Source organism: Lagopus muta, chromosome 10, assembly GCF_023343835.1.
Source record: "Lagopus muta isolate bLagMut1 chromosome 10, bLagMut1 primary, whole genome shotgun sequence".
NCBI lineage: Eukaryota > Metazoa > Chordata > Aves > Galliformes > Phasianidae > Lagopus > Lagopus muta.
The window spans coordinates 8,073,268-8,094,983 of NC_064442.1; the positions used below are offsets into that span (position 1 = coordinate 8,073,268).

General features: G+C 43.0%; 2 protein-coding genes across 6 annotated transcripts in view; both read left to right on the forward strand.

Moving 5' to 3' along the window:
* LOC125697976 (cell surface hyaluronidase-like) overlaps positions 1-17,046 on the forward strand; it is a 49,150-nt gene extending 32,104 nt beyond the window's left edge. Inside the window, exons 20-25 of one of the 2 annotated variants that reach the window (XM_048955691.1) lie at positions 8,351-8,533; positions 10,268-10,481; positions 11,194-11,295; positions 12,520-12,680; positions 13,803-13,912; positions 15,947-17,046. In XM_048955691.1, coding sequence (XP_048811648.1) covers positions 8,351-8,533; positions 10,268-10,481; positions 11,194-11,295; positions 12,520-12,680; positions 13,803-13,912; positions 15,947-16,146 — 970 coding nt within the window. In that variant the 3' untranslated portion in view covers positions 16,147-17,046. The remainder of the gene's footprint in view (positions 1-8,350; positions 8,534-10,267; positions 10,482-11,193; positions 11,296-12,519; positions 12,681-13,802; positions 13,913-15,946) is intronic. The other variant, XM_048955692.1, reaches the window with a different exon arrangement.
* The window catches only part of LOC125697977 (cell migration inducing hyaluronidase 1), a 110,730-nt gene that overhangs the window by 29,688 nt on the left and 59,326 nt on the right, over positions 1-21,716 (forward strand). The window contains exon 1 of one of the 4 annotated variants that reach the window (XM_048955694.1): positions 18,586-18,686. The exons of 2 other annotated variants lie outside the window; for them this stretch is intronic. The gene's annotated coding sequence lies outside the window, so the exon portion shown is untranslated. Of the gene's footprint in view, positions 1-18,585; positions 18,687-19,226; positions 21,707-21,716 lie in introns of those variants that run through there. One more of the 4 variants, XM_048955695.1, reaches the window with a different exon arrangement.

Below are 21,716 nucleotides of genomic sequence, written 5' to 3' on the forward strand. Positions count from 1 at the left end.
TTTGTCTTGTGTGAAACCAATTAAGTTATTTGAATGGGGCAAAGGTTTGTAGACTTTTCTGATTCAGAAACAGCTGGCAAGGTGTGTGCTTTGAAAAACTAAAGGAGGGAAATATATCATAATAAGGAAAAAAATGTAATTTTACTTTCTAATTTTACTTAATTCCACTACAAGATACTGACTTAATAGAAAGGAATTAGAAGAGAGCACTGACCATGGTGAAGGGATTACAAAACAAGTGTTATGAGGGGTAACTCACTGGGTAGTAGGAGTAGTAACTGGGGCTATTTATTCCAGAACACAGAAGGCTGAGGGAGAACATCACTGCTCCCTACAGCTTCCTGAAAAGAGGACAATTCCTGCAGTGAGGAGGTGTCAGGCTCTTTTTTCAGATGACATAAGATAGGATACAAAGAAATGGCCTCAAGTTGCTCTAGGGGAGGTTTACATTGGATATCTGGAAGAATCCTCTTCATAGAGATGGTGGTTAGAGGTTGGAATAGGCTGCCCATGGAGGTGGTGGAGTCACTACCTCCCTAAGGTTTAGTGGTAGTTTGATGGTTAGTGATCTTATAGTTCTTTTCCAACCTAAATGGTGAGATGATTCTATGATTTAAAGCATCTTGCAAAGAAATAGTTGAGAATGAAATCATGTCACTACTGTATGTCTTAAGGGTAATGGAACAGCAATGGTGAAATGTCCATACTTCATGCAACAACATAGGCAGAAGCCATTCCCATGGAAGAAGTGAAGTAAAAAACAAGGTTTAGGAGCTTGAAGGAAATCAAATGCCTACTTAAGCAGTTCCGACTATGACATTTGTTAAACAGTGTTTCTAATCATTTTTTGAAAGGAAGAAATCTCAAATTGTGAAGCAGAGTAATCAGAGGCAGAAGATCCAGAAAAAGAGGGAAAGCTTTTGCCTGTTTCAAATGGCTCTTTGCTGACTGTTCTTTTGCATTCTAAAATACTGAATAATCTGCCAAAAATGAGCTCTTAACATAGTTATATCCGTGGAAAACATATGTGATGCAAAAGAAAATATGTTTGAGGAATTTTACTAGTGAAACTTTGCAATCATTAATTTCAGACATAGCTTTACCAAACAACCTAACTATTTTTAGACTTGTCATTGTAAAATGATGGATAGGTACATCCAGGATGCTGCCTTCACAGCTAGATAGCCCTCATGCTTCTGGAAGGACTTTCTGTGCAGGCTGAAGGAAGGTCAGAGGGGAAATAAGGAATTTGACAGGAAGGATGTGTACCACGATTTGGACCTCTTTGGAGTTCAGGCATGCAGCTGATGTTGGATATTTGTGCCATTAACATTTTCAGTGTTTCTGAAGTGCTGTAAAAAGAGCTGATGAAAGCAATTCCAGTTTAAATGTTTACTAAAAGACTGGAACACCAAGATTCCTGGTGTGGGCAGGAGGTAGGGATGCACTCACAAGGTTCAGCTGAAAGTGGCAGTGCTGCTTTCTGCACCTGTGTGTCCAGCCTGGGGAGTCCAGGAACTGCTCAACTATTTGCTCAGTGAAGGAGGACAACTACTTTCTGCAGTGGCACGTGATGGGTTGCTGCAGTACGTGTGTCTTCTGTGCACGGATTCAAGACATGTTTAGAGTACTTGTAGATTTTCAAGCACAAAGTGTGAGAGCTTCACGAACAGTGGCCTTAAACTTCTCCTTCATGAGTTTTATCTTCTTTCAGGAGCAATACCCACCTCCTCAGAGCTGCTTTTGTGTTTTCTCTGTTCTTGTGCTTCATAGAAAGATGGGAACCAGCTGTTGAGTTGAGGGCTGTGCTCAAAACTGCTGTCTATTTCTAGAAGCACAAAGGCCTGTGGAGAGCGTCAGGATTGTTAAGAGAGGAGGGTGAGGCTGGTATGGCAGGAGGAGCGCCTGGAGAACATTATTTGCTTGCAAGTAAGTGCCTCCTTTCAGGTGCTGGAAAACAGTAAGAGGACTGGCTCTTCATAGGGTAGGAAAAGTCACAAACAAAGTCCTCCATTTAATGACACAGGCTTTGTGTGTGTGTGCAAATTCTCCAATCAAAGAAGAGGCTAAAGCAAATACTATTATCAAAGGCACATTGCTGTTCGATAAATCAGCCAGGCTTATTTGTGTTATCAGCTAATCTAAAGATAAGAATTAAATCTCTCCAAAGCCCATATCTGCAGTATAGTGTAATGAGTTGTGTTGTTGAAGCAGGATGAAAAGTATAGGCAATTAAATTAAACATTCCTTGTTTTTTATGAGCACAGGCAAATATCTCTATACTTGGTCTGCTAAGACTCAGAAGGAAGAGTTTTTCCTTATTAGGGCTCTCTGCTGTGATTTGACATTTCAGGAAGATGTGAGCAGGTACAAAGGAGGTATCACTTTTTTATAGGTGAACTGCAACAGTGCTGCAAGCAGGGTTAGGGTTAGTACAGGGCTGCCCAGCTGCCCTAGCCAATGCTGGCCCCAGGGAAAAGTTCAAGGAGCTTTCCCCATGTTGCCTTTACCAGCACCCTCTCAGTGTCCCCTGGAGAGGTACAACGAGTCTTGTAACACTCACATTTCGTGCCTTGTTGCAGGACTTGGATCCTTATGAGAGCTTTTCCTAAGATTTATTTGGCAGCAAAGAGCCAAATCTCTTGTCAAGAGCAAATGAAAGAGCAGATGTTCATGTGTGTGCTTGGGCACATGTCCAGCCTTTCCCTTGCTGTGGTATTTGTGCAGGGATGACACAGGTGCATGGTGATATCCCTGTGTTTGCTAGGCTGACATTCTGCACTATGGCTTGTTATCGTGTTCACAAGCAAATAATCTAATTATCCAAAAATTCAGGAGGCTGGAATGAGCTTGTGTCTAAATTTTGGATTAAAAAGCGTGGGGACCTGGGGCTCTGCATGATGTGTAGTTTCCAAGATGCTGTCATCCATTCAAAGGTGGAGGTTTCACTGCAGGCAGACAACTTACACAGCCCATGTCTGCACTGAAACTCCAGGGGACTGGTTATATTTGTCTTTTTTCAGGGCTGTGTAGATGGGTGTTTTCCCTATGGCTTCTTATTCATTGCCAGTCTGATTCATACTTTCAGCTACTTGTCATTTTTGTGATTAAATTCTTTAGCGATGATAGGGTTTTTTAGGAAAACAAAGATAATGAGACAAGGCTAGAACATACTTGCTTCAGATTTGCCCAGTTCATGGATATTTCCTAAACTGTTCCTTTTTCAGATTAGTTCCAAATGTGCTTTTCCTTGTGATTTGCAGATTGACAAGTGGATAGGAAGATGAAATTAGTGTTTCAAAGTGCGGCTAACAATTTAAGGCTGTGACTACTTGTTACTTGTACGTAACATGAGTGCCAACCTCGATCTCCCAGATCCAGATGTATTATAAGTAACACCAGCACTATTTCCAATAATAATAACTAAAGTGCTGCTTGGGTTTCATAGCTTGTTCCTCCTGATAACATCTGTAATTCAGAGTTAATCATCCACACAACGCAGAAATCAGTTGAATTCCCTTCTGTCGGTTTCAATCGCTTAAATTACCCACAGGCCAACAAGTGGGTGAAAGCCTTTAAACATTTAAGGAAAAAAACAACTAGAAAGAGGCTGAAACATTTGCCAGAACACTGGGTTGCAGATTGAACCATTTCAGTATGGCCAGGCCAAACTGGGTGCTGGCATTGCCACGTGTGAGTGATCCTAAAGCCCTGTCTTTGCCTCCTGTCAGCAGCCCTTGCTGTTTTCTGTTCTCTATGTTTTTTTTCTTGGACAGGATTAACAAGGAGAGCTGACAGTTTCAGTGAATGGACAAGAGCAGTCTAGGACTAACAAGTCCTCAGATGGCTGCAGCAAGCCAGGGTGCTGGTCCATGGGTATTTCCCAGTCCATTTTTCCTACCCGTGATGCTGGTTTAGGAGGTGGTGTCCTGTATACGGATTTTGTGTCGAGGAGATTCAACTGGGTGCTGGGCAGGCTGTTGTGAGATTGAGAGGAAAAATATCACTATCATGACTGAGATAAAGGAACACAGACCTTCTATTATTTGTTCTTGTGAAGGGTTGGAGACTGAGTGGTGACTTTGCTGGTTTTGCCTTCTGAAGTTCAAAATTCATCCTGTGAGAGGCAAACATGCAGAAGTAGCCTGTGAGAATTTTTGCTTGGCTCCCATATTATGAACAGGAAAATTTTGAACTCCCATTTTTCTCAGCGCACGTAGAGCTGACCAAAATGTCAGAGGGCTTGTTTTAAATAGGAGTAATAACAGTTGTGGGAGGCTGAATCACTGGATGGAAGTCTCTTGTTTTTTCATGCCTGAGGAAAAAATAAGTAATTTTCAGTTGTACTCTATTGCATGCCCTCATTGGCTCACACCAGGTTGTCATCAGTGAGATCAGGATTTGGACTGTGCACGTCCATGGTCATCAGTTACGTGACACACCATGCCAATAGACATGGTGGAGCCGTTTTTCAGAATAACTGAGGGGTTCCCTAAGCCAAAATACAGCCAGCAATGATGTACAGCATAACCTCCAACACCAGCACTAGATCCTACCCATATGCTCAGTACTGGTACTTCATCTGACACAGTCACAGGACATGGTCACCAGTGAACAAGTGTTCGTTTGTCCTCTCCCAGGCAGTGAGAGTCGCAGACATGTGCTCTTTCAATGTTTACTGCAGCCAAATCTCATCTCAAACTTGTGTGACTCACATTCCACCACTCTCAGAAGTCTCCCCTCCTTTGCCTGTTCAATCTTGTTTCCCTGAGTGGGAGTTTGGGATTTAATTATGGGGGCTGTTCTGAGGTTGTAACAGAGGTATGTATGTGTACATGGAGATCTGTATTGACCATACGTCCAAGAACAGGAAACCTCCTGCCTGCTGTTTTCCCTCATCCTTTTTTGCTTTCACTTATCCCAAAAACCTGTCCAATGCCAGAGCACACGTATTTTTTAGCACTTTGCCCCATGTTTTGAAAGAGCCAGAACTGCAAAACGGCAAAATTCAGGTGAAAAGAAAATGGCTTCTTGGGCTAGTTCTACCCAGCCATTTCCAAGAGGAAGTAAACAGGATAGACACATTCGTAAACTCACATGAAATATGCTGTGGGGATCATTAAAGGACAGTAACAGAGGGGCAGAAGTGCTGAGTTTGATAGATCTTGGTGTAAGCTCAGAAACCTTCCAAGTAGCATCTGAAACTGTTAGAACTTGCTAATGATGCTGTGCTACTGCATATTTAGCTTTCCCCTTTTAAAGGTCTTTCGTGTGGGGTTGGTTGTTTGTTTTTTTTTTTTTTTTTTTGTGAAAACAACAGGAAAACACTGACTTGATTAAAAACAGGAATGAAAAAAGAATACTGTTCCTTGCTTTTAAAATGAACTGAACTTTATCACTAAAAAATTATGAACACGCTTGCATAGTTCTGTGATGAAAGCATCCTAAATATCTCAAGTTAGTTTCCTCCACGTGTCTATCTGCCTTTCATTTATACCAGTAGCTAATTTCAAAGTCAGACCTTCCATCTGAGTGTATTTTTGTTTTTCTTGCAAGATTCACATAAGAATGAAAGTAGAAGAAAAGTCCAATGCATTGCTACATGAGACAGCATTTTCTGTATCAGTAGTATGACTTCTGTCCCTCAAATTTTAAATGACTTCTTTCTGCTGATCTTTGTGCATGTGATGGGAAATGTCCTTTCCCAAACAGGCATTTCTTCTTGCTAGTGCAGAGCGTGTCCTCAGGACACCTGCAAGGATCCCAGCTGATAAGAAGGCAACCACTGCAGCAGAACAAGGGCTTCTGCCCTACAGGATATTACTAGCTCAAATGTTTCTGATTCTGCCTGCCAATCTTCACCTCAAAGTAGCAGTAAGAAAACACGACAGAATGGAGAGTTTGAAGCAGAGAAATAAAGGAGGAGTCATCATTCATTGACCACCCTGAAAGAAATATAGGCTTCCTGCACTGGAGAGCCAGCCAGGAGGTCTCTGTGGCCAGTGCTGTGGCTGAGGGAGGCACATGCACATTTGCTTTCCTTTGAGTGCAATGTCCAAGACATCTCATGCCTGACTGCCTCTTCTAGCCTGAGGTTGCATTTCTCATTCACTTTTGGCAATGGAGAAAAAGACATTTCACCCATGTCCTGAGGGTGTCCCACAGCAATACTCTGTGCTTTGCTTCTGTTGTGCACAGCTGTACAACCAGGCATTTGGGAGAGTTTACAGCAGCTTCTGTACAAGCTGAAGAGCCAAAACCAAAGTAAAGAACTAAATAGGAAGCTGTTAAAATACCACGAAATTAAATTGAAAATAAACACCTTATTCTTTCCAACATTTACTTAAAGGATAACTTTAAATACCTTCCCTTCTCACATCTCTTCCCAAGACCTTTGTTGTGGGAATGTATTTATTTCCTTCTCTTCTTTCACAAACTCCCAGGTAGGTGCCTTCCATTTGATCTTCTCAATCGTGATACAGTTTATTTCAGAGTTTGGTTCAGCCTGCTCACGTGCACAACAGGCTCTCATTGCACTCAGATTCCCAAGTATCCCAGTGACTCAAGACAGTCACAGCTGTGGTTTTTTCATGATTTTCTTTCTTTTTTTTTCACCAACTCCAATTTCCTTCCCTGGTGCCTTTTCTGTTCCCTGGGGAGGTGGCAGTCAGCACAACATGGCACCAAAGCTGGTTCCCAACATCTGAAGGAGATGACAAGGCCATTTTTTTTTTGGTAGTGTCTTCAGGGGATGAAATGTGCTAATGCAATGCAAATTACCCTTATGAAACAGCCAAATGTCTTGGGACTCCATCCCAGAAATATCCCACTAACATGGCTCTGGTGCATTTCTTTCATTTCCTCTAGTCAAAGGCCAAATCATCTGAAAATATATCCATTTTCTAGCTGTCCTATGTTATGACACAGCTGGAGTTGGTTAAAATCTAGAGGGCAGTATCTGGCATAAGCTGATGGGTCTTTGTGTATGGCTTTGATTTATAATTCTAGAACAGCCTGTCCCTTCTTCAGTACAGTAGTTTTGTTCTGCTCTAACGAGAAAGCCAGAAAATGTCTGAAGCAGCTTTGCTATTATATAGTCCACATCTAATGCAAAGTAAAAGTCTAGGCATGCAGGCTCCCAGATTTTGTTGTTTGCACTCCTCAGTGCTTTACAGACCAGGATGAGTGGCAGATCTTCTTAGCAGAGAAACTTTGCCTTCCTCAGCTTCACAGGGCCCTGAAAGGCAGCTGGTGATGGTGGTAACTGTCTGCCTTCAGGCCAAATTAGTATTTTCACATTTTAACCAGGAAGCCAGGTAATTACATTTACAGCCTTGGTGGTTTTGGAAATAGAAGGAAAGCAAACCACAGTAATTGGTCAGGTACCTGCATGCGGTGCACTGAGCCACTTCAGAGGCTGGAGAGGAAAAAAAATAATTACACAAATAGTCTTGTTATTCAGTTTTTCTTTTCAAGTGTAAACATCTTGTGACATTCTGCTTTTCCTGGTACTAGCGCACCCTGCAGTCAGGAAGGGTCTTTGGTTTTGGGAAAGACTGTAGCCATCAGCATCTGAACTGTGCTGTGACTGCATCTTTCTCCAAACAGAAAGAAAAAAATGGAGTTTTGAGGCAGATTTTCTCTCTGTGAGGTGACAACAAAGGTCACAGCATAAAGAAAGCCATAGGGACAATTAGTTGCAAATATGCATGCTAACACTGTGGTGGCCAAGTGTTAAAAGACCATTTAACTTTACCTTTAGTTGTTTTAAACTGACACTGAAGAAAGAGCAGGGGAGAGGGAGATTTTAATGGAAAGCCTGATCATGAACTTTGCCGTAAAGTGGAGGAAGCAGATCTCTTAAGGCTGTGGCTCTGGTTCAAGTCAGAGATTACTTTCTGATTCCTAGACCAGTGCCCCTGGTGAAATGTCTGCTCAGTGCTGGTTCCCTCTCCTGCAGCAGCTCCAGATGAACTAAACTGAGCCCTGGCGGCCTCTGGAGATGTGAGCAGGTATGTGACTGGTTGTTCCTCAGTCCTATGAGCAAGGAAGAGAAAATCTCTTCTTTTATGCCATCCTGGCACCTGACTCAAAGTCCCTTGAGGTCAACTTGGGTCTCTGGATCAGACCTTTGTATAAACAGACGTTGTTTCCAGACAAAGGGAAAAAAAAAACCTGATTTTCTCTGGCACAGAGGATTTGGGTGTATTTTTTTCTGGTTAAAGGAGGAAGAAAACCTCAAAATACATTTATTTGTTTTCCCCTGAAGATTGTGCTCTTGGCTGGAGAGCATCTCTCCCGCATTCAAGCCCTTAAGCAAATTTTCTCTCTTTCCTCCTTTTTATGACAGAGGAGACTGGCTGCACATTGCCCTCTGCTATCCCAGGAACACCATCTTCCACGTGGTGAAAGATATCTACCAGCGACGGACAGGGATGGTGCACAGCATAAAGCATTACCTCATGGCTCCTTCCCGTGACAGTGTTCTCAATGGGACTGGCGAGCAGCTCTTCTACTTTGACAGAGCGTTGGGGTGAGCCCATGAGAGACCTCCAGTGAACAGGCAGCAAACCTCTGGGGTTCTTCTCATTCCGGTCCTGCTTCTTCCTTTCCCTGTCTCATAGTTAAAGTTCAGTCTCATCCATCTTGCATGGTCTTTTCATTGATTTCAGGTCAAAGCGGAGGTATGGGACGGTATAACCTAGATTAGGCCTACTTCAGTCAAGGACCAAGCAGCAAGATAGTTTGGGAAATTTCAACTTCTTCATATTCCCATGAGGAAAGGTTGACTATAGTGCATCTCTTATTTTGAAGGCAAGAAGAGAGTCCTAGAGGTCATGCACTGTCTTTAGAGGAATCCAGAACACCTTTACTTAAGTAAATATCTTACGAAACCATGTTTCCCTATTTGCTAAAACAGTTGGGAAGGAAAAAATTGCTCAGTGGTCTAACCATGATGTTTCACCTGACTAAGCAGCTACTTTAGAAATCAACCCACAAATGCCAAACTTGAAAATAAGATGTGATGTATTTATTCTTTCAACCATAACACATGAGCAATCAAATCCCAGAATGTTTTCCCTGCTAACCAGGTTTCTTGGTGATAGCCAGGTCTCTTTTATGATAGGAATTGTGAAATAACAGTTTACTAGTCAATCCCCCCTTTTTTTTCTTTTCTCTCTTTTTTTTTTTTTTTTTTTTTGGAGAGGAGGGGTTAACTGTTGCCCAAATTCTGTTAAAAAAAAAAAAAAAAAAAAGGTTGTTTACTACTGAAAAGCAGGGGAAAATTGTTACACGTGTGGGTCTGTAGAGGCAGAACCATTGTCTGCCAGCAACCGTCTGGACCTGGTACATGCATATTGATGGACATAACCCAACTTAATTCTGGCAGTATCAGCCTTTTCATTCTGTTTAATTCAGCAGTGCTATTTTTAACCTCTCAGAGTACAAAAGTTAGGGGACTGGCTTTCTTCTTTTCCTGTTGTTGTTTTGTAGACTTTATTTCATAATGAGTGGGATGTTTCCCCTTCTTTTTTTTAACCCCACATGCTGGATCCTTGGAGAGGAACCAAGCTTACTCATTCTTTCTTCCAGACAAATAGAAACAAATATTTAGTTTTTAAAGAAATAGAAAAAAAGCAAAAACAAAACAAGAAAACCTTTACAGCTCATGCATCTTTTTGATCCTGAAGCTTAGCTGAGCTGTTTATGTAATTTCCTCTGCCTGAATTGCAGAATGGACGCAATTGAAAACACACTTGAACAGCTAGGAAAAAATGAACTCCAAGGGCCAGAAGATCTGGCTGCCTTAGAAGTTTTGTCATGCATGCCTAGGGCTAAGCTGTGCCTGTAGGCCAGGGCCGTGAGATGCAGGAGCCAAAGGGGACGATGCCAGTATTTCTAAGCAAGCCTGTTTCCTTCTGCACAAAACAGCATGAGCTTCTAGCAGGATGCAGCTGCGCCTGGTGCTGGAGGTGATGCATACTCCACAATGCTTGCCCAATGAAGGAAGTTGGCTTGGGTGTACGGGCTGAGAGTCCTGCAGGTCTCATCATGCTGGGTTGAGAGGGAGGCTTTACTTGTGTCCTTGCAGACCTGTTTTGAATGTACAAGTTGCAGGTGTGCTGTATTACACCACTCTAAGGGTTCTTCAGTGGTGTTGCAAAATGGGAGGGATAATAGAATTTAGCATGCAAAGACCCTCCCTCTATTCAGCTTTTCCCTTAAACACTTCATGACTGATCAGGATGTTTGCTCTCATTTGTAGGTACCTATTTGTCCACCTGCAGGCCCACGAAGCTCGGCAAGGGCACAGTTACTGCTCCCAGCAAGGCTGTGAACGTATCAAAATCATGGCGCAGATGTACCCGGGGGGGTCCTGGAGCTGTGCCCCCAACCCCTTTTTGCAGAGGCCAGCTGCCCCGCAGCGCCCCGTGTCCCAGCACCAGGCAGTGCCATGCAGGGCTTGTGGGGCCCCACAGGTAAGAGCACCCCTCCTACAGCACCTGAGGTCATGCAGCATGTATGCGTCAGTAGGGAACAGCCGCTTGTGAATCTGGCCAGCACTGTGTGACATGTGGAGGGAAGGATTTTGCATTAAATTTCTGCAGTTTTCTGTACCACGCTTCAAAGATAACCTCAAAGAAATTGCCCAACTGGAAGCAGGTGAATGCACAGTCACAGCATCTTTTTTCCCACCCCCTTTTTTTTTTTTTTTCTTTTTCTTTCAAACAAGCATAAAAGAACACTTCAGAGAGCTCAGACTGGATTAGCTTTGAATTCCAAAGTGCAGTATTGCTGTTGAATTTCAGACTGGGAAGTAATTCTGGTTAATAAGAATGATTGGAAAATCAGACCTAGGTTCTCTTTTCATTTACAATTCTGTAAATCCTGTAGGATTTCAGGCTCATACAAATCCGCACCTCGGTTATAATCAGGCAGGATATATGAAACTTATATTCAACTTCTTATTCAGAGGCAGAGTGACCATCAGAGTTCCCTACCAACCTCCACTGCCACAATTCTTTGGTAAATGTTGTCTTAACAGCAAGCACTTGTGAATTAGAGTCATAGTTTGAAAAACTTATGTTCTTCAAGCTTTCCAACTGTGAGCATTGGTGCTTGGTGTCATTCTGCTGATGAAAACCAGTTAGCCTACCAGTTTTTTGAGGCTCTGTCTCCATGTAATTGCAGCTTGCTATCACCAGCACGCCCTCAGTCAAGTATGTAAGAATCCAGATCCAGTCCCTCAGCAAGGCAGACATACAGAACCACTTGACATCTGCATTCATTAAGGTATGTGCTTTGCTACATTTGAAATGGTGATTAAACAGGGAGAAACTTTATCTCCAAGGTAAGTTATTGCAAAACCTTGCTGAACTTTGGCAGAAGGAAATGGGAAGTTGCCCTGGAAGACAGGAGTGCATTGTTCTCCTTTACAATTAGCTCCATTCTAATCACAGGGAGTTCGTATTCTATTCAGATGAGGATTTGAGCCCTAAAGGGGAAAAAAGGCTTTTTATCACCTCAGAAGAAGAATTAACACCACCACTCTAATATAGAGGATGTGGGGAGAAAAGCACATCAGAAAGCAGTGCTTACAATGGATGAAGGGAAAAAAACAAGCTTGTTTTTCTGACTTTCTCTGGCACTGCTCTAAAAGATAAAAATAACTGCATTTCATGTCTGAAGGAGTTGGAGCTGTCAGGTTATCCCTGCACATGCCTTACACCTCTGCTTGGATGGAGAAGTGTGACTGAAATCACGTCAGCAAGGATGCTGCCCAGGTTCACGTGCCGCGGAGTTATATTAAGTGCTGACAAATGCCTCCTCCTCGCTCTGCCTGACCCCCTGTTACATCTCTGAGAGCCTTTGTCTTGTCAAAAGCAGAGATTGTGGCACATCCTGGGAGCTGTAACCTGCAGAAGGAGCCCCTGCTGCAGGAAGCGAGGAGAGTAGGAGGCATGTGTGCTAAACTCCCTCAAGGCCCAGGGATGGCACTACCAAAAACGAGTTTGTTTTTGAGATCTTGCTATATTGACATTCCCAGGGGAGCAAAAAAAAATGTCCATGTGTGGCTTCTATCCCACCACTGCTGTCTTAGCACTTCTCTCCTGCTCTTTGGTCAAATCTGCCATGCCAAGTGACAGTCATTTCACCCACATGAGAAGAATCTGTGTTAAGGCTGAACTAAGCATTTTACTCCCAGTATTTTTGGCTTCCCAAATGTATTTTTTTAACACACAAAATATGTCCATGACCTCATTTTTCATGTTTTTGGTACCCCAATGGGCTTCCCAGTGCTATTCAGAACGAATGGCTTTTCTTCCTCCTTCCCTGATGGTCTATCAGTGATCCCACTTCATCTGCACTAATTACATATGGAAAACTAAAGGCTGTAAACACCAGATATTTTCCTCGCTTGTAATGCCCTCCTTATGGAAAAATGGGAGCATAGCCTGAACCTCCACATCACTCACTGCCTGCCTCCGTAAAACTGACTTCTGTGTTTTGTTGCAGATAAATGACACGACGCTCCTGTTCAATAGCCCTGGGGTGTTCTTCGTGGTGCTAGATGCATGTTCAGGAGCAGTTGTGAGTAGGCGGCACTTTGACACAGTTGCTGGGGAAAATGTGACCGATTCAATAACTGATTATGTTCAAACATTAATAAAAGAGAGGTAAGCAAAGTGCTGAAAGCCCAGCTTGTGTAGAAGCCTGTGGCTGATAGACAAAGAAAGAAAAATGAGCTACTTTCATATCTGAACCTGTGCTCTGAAGGAATCTGGCAAAGACTGAATGTGTACAAATCCTGAATATCACTCAGATAATAAGAGGACTGTCTCTCTCTCAGGATTGCACAGATTAGAGCAGAAAGAGACAGATTTTCTAGAAAACTGTCAATTCCTTCTAAATGAACAATCCATTTTTCCAATATGGAAGTAGATAAGGTCCCTGCAATGACATTTGCAGTCCTGTGTACACATCCCAAGGTCCAGCAGTTTCCTGGCAGTTGATGATTCAGTTTTCCATTTCTGAAATGGGTTGGTTTCTGTTTACCCTTAATGATTGTTTTTACCTCTTCTGACAGATGAAAATCATAGGTGTGCCAGATTTTCCAGTAGGACTTTTCTTTGGACGAGCCGATGAACAGACCTGCGTGCCTGTTACCTTCAGTGTGTCCTGGCAGTGGTCTGGATCATCTCTGTTTGTGTCTGTTCCACATTCCTTGTGGTTTTATGTGTCGCCACATAAACATGGAACAACAGAGATTTATAGATAAATTCTTGGCTGCTGGCAGAAGCAGGTCAAATAACCAGAAAACAGACTTTCAGTCCAAAGACATTTCTGAGCAGCTCATGACCAAAGGTTAGAACACTGCAGAGTTATTCCATCTTTACTTCTGCACACGAGTATGTACATGTATAAAATGTGCACAAAGTGACAAATATGCACGTGATGACTGTACATTTGTATTGATTTTCTTGCATACTTTTGCAAGCTGGACATTCAGCTAAATGCAACCAGTTGTGCCTGTAATTCATTGCAGGTACAATTCACTGAGGACTTGAAAGCACATCTGTGAGGATTGCAGCCAGGCAAACGCTTGACTTTAAAGCAGCTTTTCAGTGCGTAGATGGCTAAAGAGTCTCAGAACTGTAAGCTTACATGTGACTGAAATCACAGGGATTTAAGTATGTTCTTAAAATTAAGCAATCAAGTCCTTTTCTTAATTGGTCTCGCAGATTCTTAACAAGGGTAATATTTTGCAGTCGTGCAGTAATTACTATCCTTCTTTTCAGATCACTTGTTCTTGTGTGCTCTAGAGATATTGGAGACAAGGTGTGGAGCTCTGAAATGTCTGTTTTTACAAGGTTAGGTTCGGCAAAGCCTATTGTCTTCCACAGAGAAGGTAAATATTTTTTATTTTCTTGGATGAAAGAAAGGTGAAGCACCAGACTTGGGAAGTTCTGACTTACAGTTTTACCTTGAATTGCTGTAAAAAATCCATCAGTATCATTGGTCCAGAAAATTCAAGTCATTTTGGATCACAGATTTTTATACCCTTAGAGCATTCGTTTAGAAATATTTTCACTGTATTTGCAAAGAAATGAGAAAGAAAGTAGGAAAATCATTGCAGATGACACTGGCCAGATCCTGATTGATGCTCTATTCCATTCCAAAGACCGTTCTCTTCATAGTAAGACGTTTGTAGGCACCTCCTCACTGCAGTGCCTGTAAGCAGCACTCGTTTCTGGCAGAACAGCTTTCAGCCTGAATTCTGTTTCTGATGGATTTGAGGGAACTGCTTGTGGAAGCTCAGTGTGCATATAGCTGCCAGCTACATACTGCCTTCATTGTGCTGGGTTTCCTATTAGAAAACGGGGCTGTTGAAGTCCAGGTTTGGACAAATGACTCAAGCGATGAGGAAATTAGGAAAATAACTAGCTAGCTTGAGTCAGGTTCCACCTGCAACCTCTTAAGCAGAAATCAGATGCAGAATTGGTTGTATTTTCAGCTCCTTTTGTTGTTGTTGTTGTTGTTGTTGTTGCTTTTGCTTTATTGAAATTTACTTTCAAAGCTTATTGCTGTGACTGTTCCAGGAAGAGAACAGCATAATCTTTACAGCAGAGACAGTACTTCACTTTGGTGCCTGTTTGATTCCTGAGAAGCTGTTTTATCTTTCATCCTTTCAAAAGCAAAAAATTTGAGGTTTTCTTTTTTTTTTTTTTTTGCTATTTCTTTGTCCTGGAACTTCATTGCTTCATTCTTTCATCAAAGCCCTGAATACTTTTGAAAGGAATTTCTTGATTAAAAAGGACTGTTTTTTGTTTACTTTGTCAAACGTAGTTCCCTGGCACACCTGCACTGCTCGCTTGGATGCAGCCATTCCAGGTCATTTTTGGGAGCTCGGGTCCTCTGCCCCTGCAGCACACAAAGGAGTACACAGGTCCACCACAAGTCCCCATCAAGGGCCGTTTCCTTGCTCTGCTGCTTCACTTGAGAAGTCAGGGTCATTGTGCTGATGGCTGACAGTGGGATTAAGCCGCGTTGGCTGATGCCGCGTTGCCCCTGTTTTACTTTTCTTAAGGGCAAGGGTGATCACCTGCACGCCTGCCCTAAGTTCCAGTCTGGGTAATTATGTTCAGATTCATGAGCTTTCTCCTGCTGATTCAGGTATGTGCACTATTCTACTTCACAGCTCCAAAAGCGACTGCATGCAGGGCTGTGTTCAGCCGCCGCTGTGGTCCGCTCTGGGGGGCTGTGGTTCAGGGCAGGCTGGAGTATTTCTCCCAAATACGTATTGCTGCTGCCAGGGATAATGCACAAAGCAATCCTCTTGACCCCAGTGGGATCAGGATTTAGGGTCTTGTTGCCTGGTTCTGCAAAACCTTATTTAAATTAGAAGTGTTTACGGGAATAGTCTTGATCCAACCATCTGCAAATAGCCTTGGGAGTCTTTGCAATGAAAAGCATAATATAAACACAAGACATTATTATTAAAATCAAAGAACACATAATGCCTTTGTACTTTGGGACAGCAGAGGACAAGAGCAGAGCTGACATGGGGAACAGTTTATGCATAACAGGAAGAAAGTGATGTAAACTAATAAAAGAAGGATTCAAAATGCCTAACCATTTTCATGTAGTCAAATATGAAAAAGTACCAATGGTTAAAAAATAAAGAGTAGAACATCCCTCTAACTCACATCTGGGATCCCATCTTAGCTTATTGAAATACCAGCAGATCTGTGACGCAGTGAGGTTACAGCTTTGGAAGCCCTATTCCCTCTTTCATCATTCTTTTTGCCTTTTCAGTGTTCCATTATTTTAATCCAAGGGGAAAAAAAAAAAAGGCTAAGAAGTTCCAATGATGTTCATGCTGTATTGCTAGTAAGTGAATGGATCCACCCAGGGGGTTACACTCACTGTGTCTGTTTTACAGGGAGTTTTGCTATGCTCGGCTATAAAGGACAAGCCAAGCCCTCCTGGATTAAAGTCCTAAATCACGCTCGTTATCAGAAAACTGCTTCTCTACAGCATTATGTTCCCTTGAAGACGAAAGAGTATCAATGTTCAGATAATGCCTTTTCTCAGAACCACTCAGAGCACAACTCTGCAGGGGCTGCAGCACCCTGCAATTAGCATCATTGGTGTAACCACAGCCAGGCAAGTCCAGCAGCTGTCACCAAATTGCTCTTGTTTTTATGGGATTGTATCAAACCGATGTTGTTCACTTGTATATTTTATAATTAATAAATGTATTCTCATCTTACTCGCTATGGTAGAGTTTTATTTTCCAAACAGTGCCCTACAGGGCGGATAGGAAAAGCCTGTGGACTGCACTTCCCAAGGAGGAGAAGTGTTTGAGCAATGTCTATGATTTGGTGTCAAACGGTAAGTTCTAAAGGCAAAACCCTGTTCTTCAGTGTCATAGGCAATGAAAATGAAACTTGGCATGGAAACTTTAGCAGCATCTAGCAGTGAAACAGTTCTTCTATGGCATTTTAGGTGAGCTCACAGACATCTGCTTGCATCAATGGGTAAGCATGTGATCATCTTACAATAATATCTTCTAATCAACCTGAATATATATGGTGACAACAAGGAATTACAAATGTCTGTCTGTAGCTAATGACTGGTGAAATGCTATTTGCCCAGTTGATGCGAACATTTAATTAAACATGTGCTGTGCAGGGTAAAATCTTGCATTCCTCTTTCAATGACTGTATTGACTTTCCGCTCCCATGGAGGGTTGAACTACTGCTGGTATTAGTAGCTAAGATTCTTTGCTTTTTGAAATGAAAGGCAAAGAAAGAGCTATGTATGCAAACAGAGACAAACCGATGACTCACTGACTACAATTTAAGTACAAAAGTAGGATGAAATGATGGGATTCTCATTTTGCTTTGAAAGCAATGTTACCTGGTGACAGCAAGGAAGGAGAGGGCAAGTTCAGACTACCATGTCTTTGCCACGGAATTCTTTATAGGAGCTGCACAAGTTTACAAAACGTTCAAAACTGGAAAAAAAAAAAAAAAAAAAAAAAGTTGAAATTCTGACACATGTAAATAAGGTAATTATGATGTTCCTTTGTTATTGTTTACTTGCTTCCTGTTAAGCCCACATCTAAAATCTTGGATTTCCTTTTTATGTTCAGAAATCACAAGCCAATCAATGTCATTGTCTTAAAATGTGATAATTCTCTATTTTCTTATACAGCAGAGTAAAAGAAAATGCATAGGTAGGGCTTGTTGGCTGGCTGCAGCTGTGTTGGATTACTTTGTTGATTGGTCACTGTGGTTTTGAGTGAGAAGATCCTAATGGGGGAAAGGGCAGCTCAGAGAAAAAGGCCAAGGATTGGTTTATTTGCATGGAGAAAACTTCATTTTTGCGTCATCCTCTTTTTGCAAACAAGACAAAAAAAGTAATGGGTGTTGGGGTCCTGACTAACAGAGAGAAATCTAAAGAAGTAGCTTTACTTTTACTGCTCAAATATGCAGGTGAGTGTGTATTTGCTGATGTTCCTTCGTGTCTATAATGGATGGATCCGTGGCCGTAGATAAATGTGTAGCATCATAGATCTTTTCTCAACAGAGAGACATGGTTTTTTTTCCAGCTCTTCTACAAAACTATACTGCCCTTTCCCTCACTATTTAGTGCAGTGGGAAGTTTGCATATCAAGGCTAGCCCTTCTGTCATTTTGGGGCTTATGGGAGCGTGGGGACTGTACTTCACAGCTGAGGTGCCATCACACACCTCCCCACAGGCCCAAGGCTTGAAGGAAATAGACATCTGAAAGATCTGTGGGCAGAAGAGGAGTCTGTGGCTCCATCTCTATGCCAGGAAGAAGAAGCAGGAGTTGGGTTCAGCCAGAGGAGAGGTTCTGGCTTGCTAGAAAGTGTGAAGAAGTCATTGATGCTGCTCAGGAAAGTAGGCTGGAGCAAACCCCTTGGGGAGCAATGGGAGCTGAGGCTCCTGGTGGAGACAAGTGGTATGAGAGCCCAAGCAGCTGGCACTGACCCTCCTTGGAGCTCTCTGAAGTCCTTTTGAACTATTAGTACCTAATTGTTATGATTTCTGAGGCCATGCAGGGGAAGAAAAGCAAGAGGTTTTTGGCTGTGAGCTTAAGCCCAACATTGGAACAACTACTTACAGAGTGAGGCTTTACTTTCTTGGAGATTTATTTGATAATCCCTGACAGGTCCAGAGCCTGGATCCCAATAAAACTTTGCAGAGCTCTAACCCCAGCCTGAGACTAAACAACTGGCAAAAGACAAGCCTGGTGAAGGAGAGGAATGTGCCTAAACTCCTGAGAAATCTCTCTTCCTCCTCCCACTTCAGAACGAGAGCAAATGGCAAATGTCCTGAAGGGGAAGGCGTGGAGCCATGGTGAGCCAGATGCAAACAGCAAAGTACCACAAAAGCAATAAGAAAAATATTTACATCCTGATGGAGCTATTTGAATAGTTAAAAGCGGCTGCTTGAAGAGGATTCAGGATGCTGTGATCCTCATAAGCTACTGCACACGCTTTCCTTACCCTGAGAAGATCAGAAGTCTCAAAAGCAAGGAACGGTCCACAGAAGATGTTCCTCCATGGAGCCTTGGGACATTCAGGATGAAGTTTTCAAGATCTGCTGCTAGCTTGGCGTGTACCAGAAGCCTGTGTGTGTGAAGCTGTAGGGTAAGTGTTGCGTGGCTATTTTGTTTGTGGAGAGCTGTCATATTCCTCCCTGGAACGTCCAGAGCAGGAAAGTCTCCATCTACATGCTGGAGTGCATGTGGACTACGAGTGCCCTGTAGCTAATGCAGGCACGTTCGGTACATCTAATGCATTCAGGACATACGCCTGTCCTGTTATTTCCAGAGCATTTTTGCAATGGGTACACTTTAGCTCCTTCTGAAAGCATTGTTTTGGCTGTACACCAAGAACTTTACCCAGTAAAGTTAGTGCATTCTGAGCCTCTGAAGCTAAGGCTCAGCTTCCCACCACCTGGATGGTCTGAAAACTTCGTGATGTGGATGAGGGTTCAGTAAAATGCTGAGCAATTTAAAAGGATGCAAGACTGGAAGTCAGTGAGGCTCTGAAGGGTGGAGCATTGTGAATTGCAAATGATTTTGCTTTAGCTAAGCCAAAAATTTCTTCCTTTCCTTTTCAAGGTCTGTGAGCCTGTGCAAAAGAGATCAATACTGAAAAAAAAAAAAAAAAAAAAAAAATTAAAAAACCACATAGGTTTTAAAAAATATAAATATATATACACAAATATTTCTGCCTCAAAATAGTTTGCCAATATTGCAACAAATTTGCAAATGTCTGAGTTGTCTTTAATTTATTCATTGTAAAAACTCCCTCTAACTCCGGCTCCTCTTTCAGAAGCATCATGCACATCAGGAATTTGAAGTGACACTTATGTATGGAAAATTTGAGCAGAATGACGTGGGATAAATTGATAAGAAAATGATTCATTGGGAAAAAAAGCGAGTTATGCTTTTGACTCAAGTATTGATTTCATTGAAAAGTAAGGTTTGTTGCTGCATTTCATCCTCCTGTACTTGCCAGCAAAAACAAGCAGCTAATGGCTGGATGGCAAGCACAAGATCAAGATGAAGGGCAGGAGTATCTATGCAGCTGTGCTGCCCTGGGAATGCATTTTCATTAGTTATCCCTAGAAATGAGTTTGTTTACTTGTGAGGCTGTCTGAAGGCTTTAGCTGTGCTTGTGGCTCATGTGTGAAGGCTCCCCTTGTACAGGAATGTCATCGTAGCAAGAGCTGGCATGTCCTCAGATTCGAAAGGCAAACGCGCTCATAAAATCTGTCTTCCCAGCTGGGGTTAAAATGCAAAATTTCCTGATCAGGGTGAGAGGACAGCTGCTGCTGTGCAGTGTCAGCACGGAGGGAGCAGAGGCGCTAATTAAACAGCTCCTCCTTCTGAAGAATCAGCTGCCAAACTGAAGTTGGCGTCTTTGCATTTAGATGAGGAAATATGCAGCAGCTCTTCAGACCTAGCCAATGAACCAGGAAAAGCTCAGCATCAGCTCACATTTCCTTTATTCTGGTTACAGCAGGCTGAGGGCCCAGGTCTGGCTGCCCAGAGCAGGAAGGAGAGAGTCTGCTGCCCACTGGGCTACTAGGTGACTTTGACAGCCAGGCTCACGTGAGCTTTCCTTATGCTTCTCCGGGTATGGCTCCACATCCCTGCTTGGTATGTGGCCTCTCTTGTAGTAATCAGGGTGCATGCAGATTTCTTGCTCCTATTTGATATCTTCTTTGGGGGACATTAGGGATCTGCTGTGTATCTCCCATCCTTGCTGTGTTTGTATGGTTAATGTCCCTGCTGGACATACCAGGTAGGAGCCTCCTCTTTAGCAGATGCTGGTTTTAAAAAGCTGGTTTTAAAAAGCATCTTAAAATACCCTGTATCAGGAGTTACTTGCTTAAAATTCTGTTCAGAGGCTTGGCTGGTTGTTCCCTGGCCGTGCAAGGTGCTGAGGCCACCCTGGAGGGCTCAGCTGTACCATCTGGGCACTGGAGTGTCCAGAGGACCCTACCACTAAGCCTGGAACAACCCAAATTCCTTGGACCATTTGTACTTTTTTACCCCCAGGGCTGTTTGCTCTGTGTTGCCTCCAGCATTAAAACTGCATGGAGCAATGTGGATGGGGATTCCTGCCTACACAGTGTGCTTTCTAGTACAGTATCGCTGCTGACACCTGCAGTAGCAGCCAGCTGGGGACTAACGGTTTCCTGTATCTACTTTTAGCATTGTCTGCTGGTATTGTTCACTATTTGGAAAGATCCAGCAGCTGGGAATCATTTCAGAGCATCTGCCTTGCCAGATCCAGGGATAAAGAGTCCCACTGGCCATTGCCAGGCAGCTTTTAATGGCCAGATGAAAGAGCTTTTCTCACCCAAGAGAGGTGTCACAGATGGTGTTTGAGAAACACTGGAGATGATAGACTGAGCAGGACGCTCACATGGCCCTTAGGCTTTCAGAGTGCCCAAATCCGAGGGGAGATTTGTTGACGGAGTGGGTTACATCAGAGCTGAACTCAGCGACGTGGCGCTCATTCAAGTGCGATGTAGTGCAGCCGCTGTGTTCCCACGTGGCTCTGAGCAGCGAGCTATGGAACCGGCTGGCTGGCAGCAGAGAGCTGCTCCTGAACCCTCTCCAGCAGGTGACATTAATGGAAAGAGTCACTACCCCTTCCTCCTCTCATAGTAAAATCAAACATGTCGCTGTTTGTGTCTGGGGAAGATGCTTAGCTGAGAGCTTTTGACGGAAAATTCCTGAGATGATTGTCCTCCAAACCACACTTTACTGACACCACGTTAGTCAGAGCTGAATCAGAGGAGTCAGCGCTCGCAACAGAAGCTGTTCTCCTTGGCCCTCTCAGCTCCCAGCCTTTCCAACCTGAGTGCCAGTTAATACTAACACTGCAATGAACTTGGGCTCACGGAAAGCTGAATCAAACACCCTGCTGCAGCCACAAAATAAGCAGGGTGCTCTTTGAGCTGTAACAGATCAGACAGTAGAAAAATATTGGAGCCTTGTGTACAACGGGTGCCTCCAAACATGACAAGAATTTTCAGTGTGTGATTGCTTGTTTTGTTCTCCTTTGATGAGGATGGATGTAATCAGGGAAGCAGCACCCTGGGAGCAAGTGGGGATATAAAAGCAACGGCCATCTTGCACAACCTGGTGGTAAGTACAG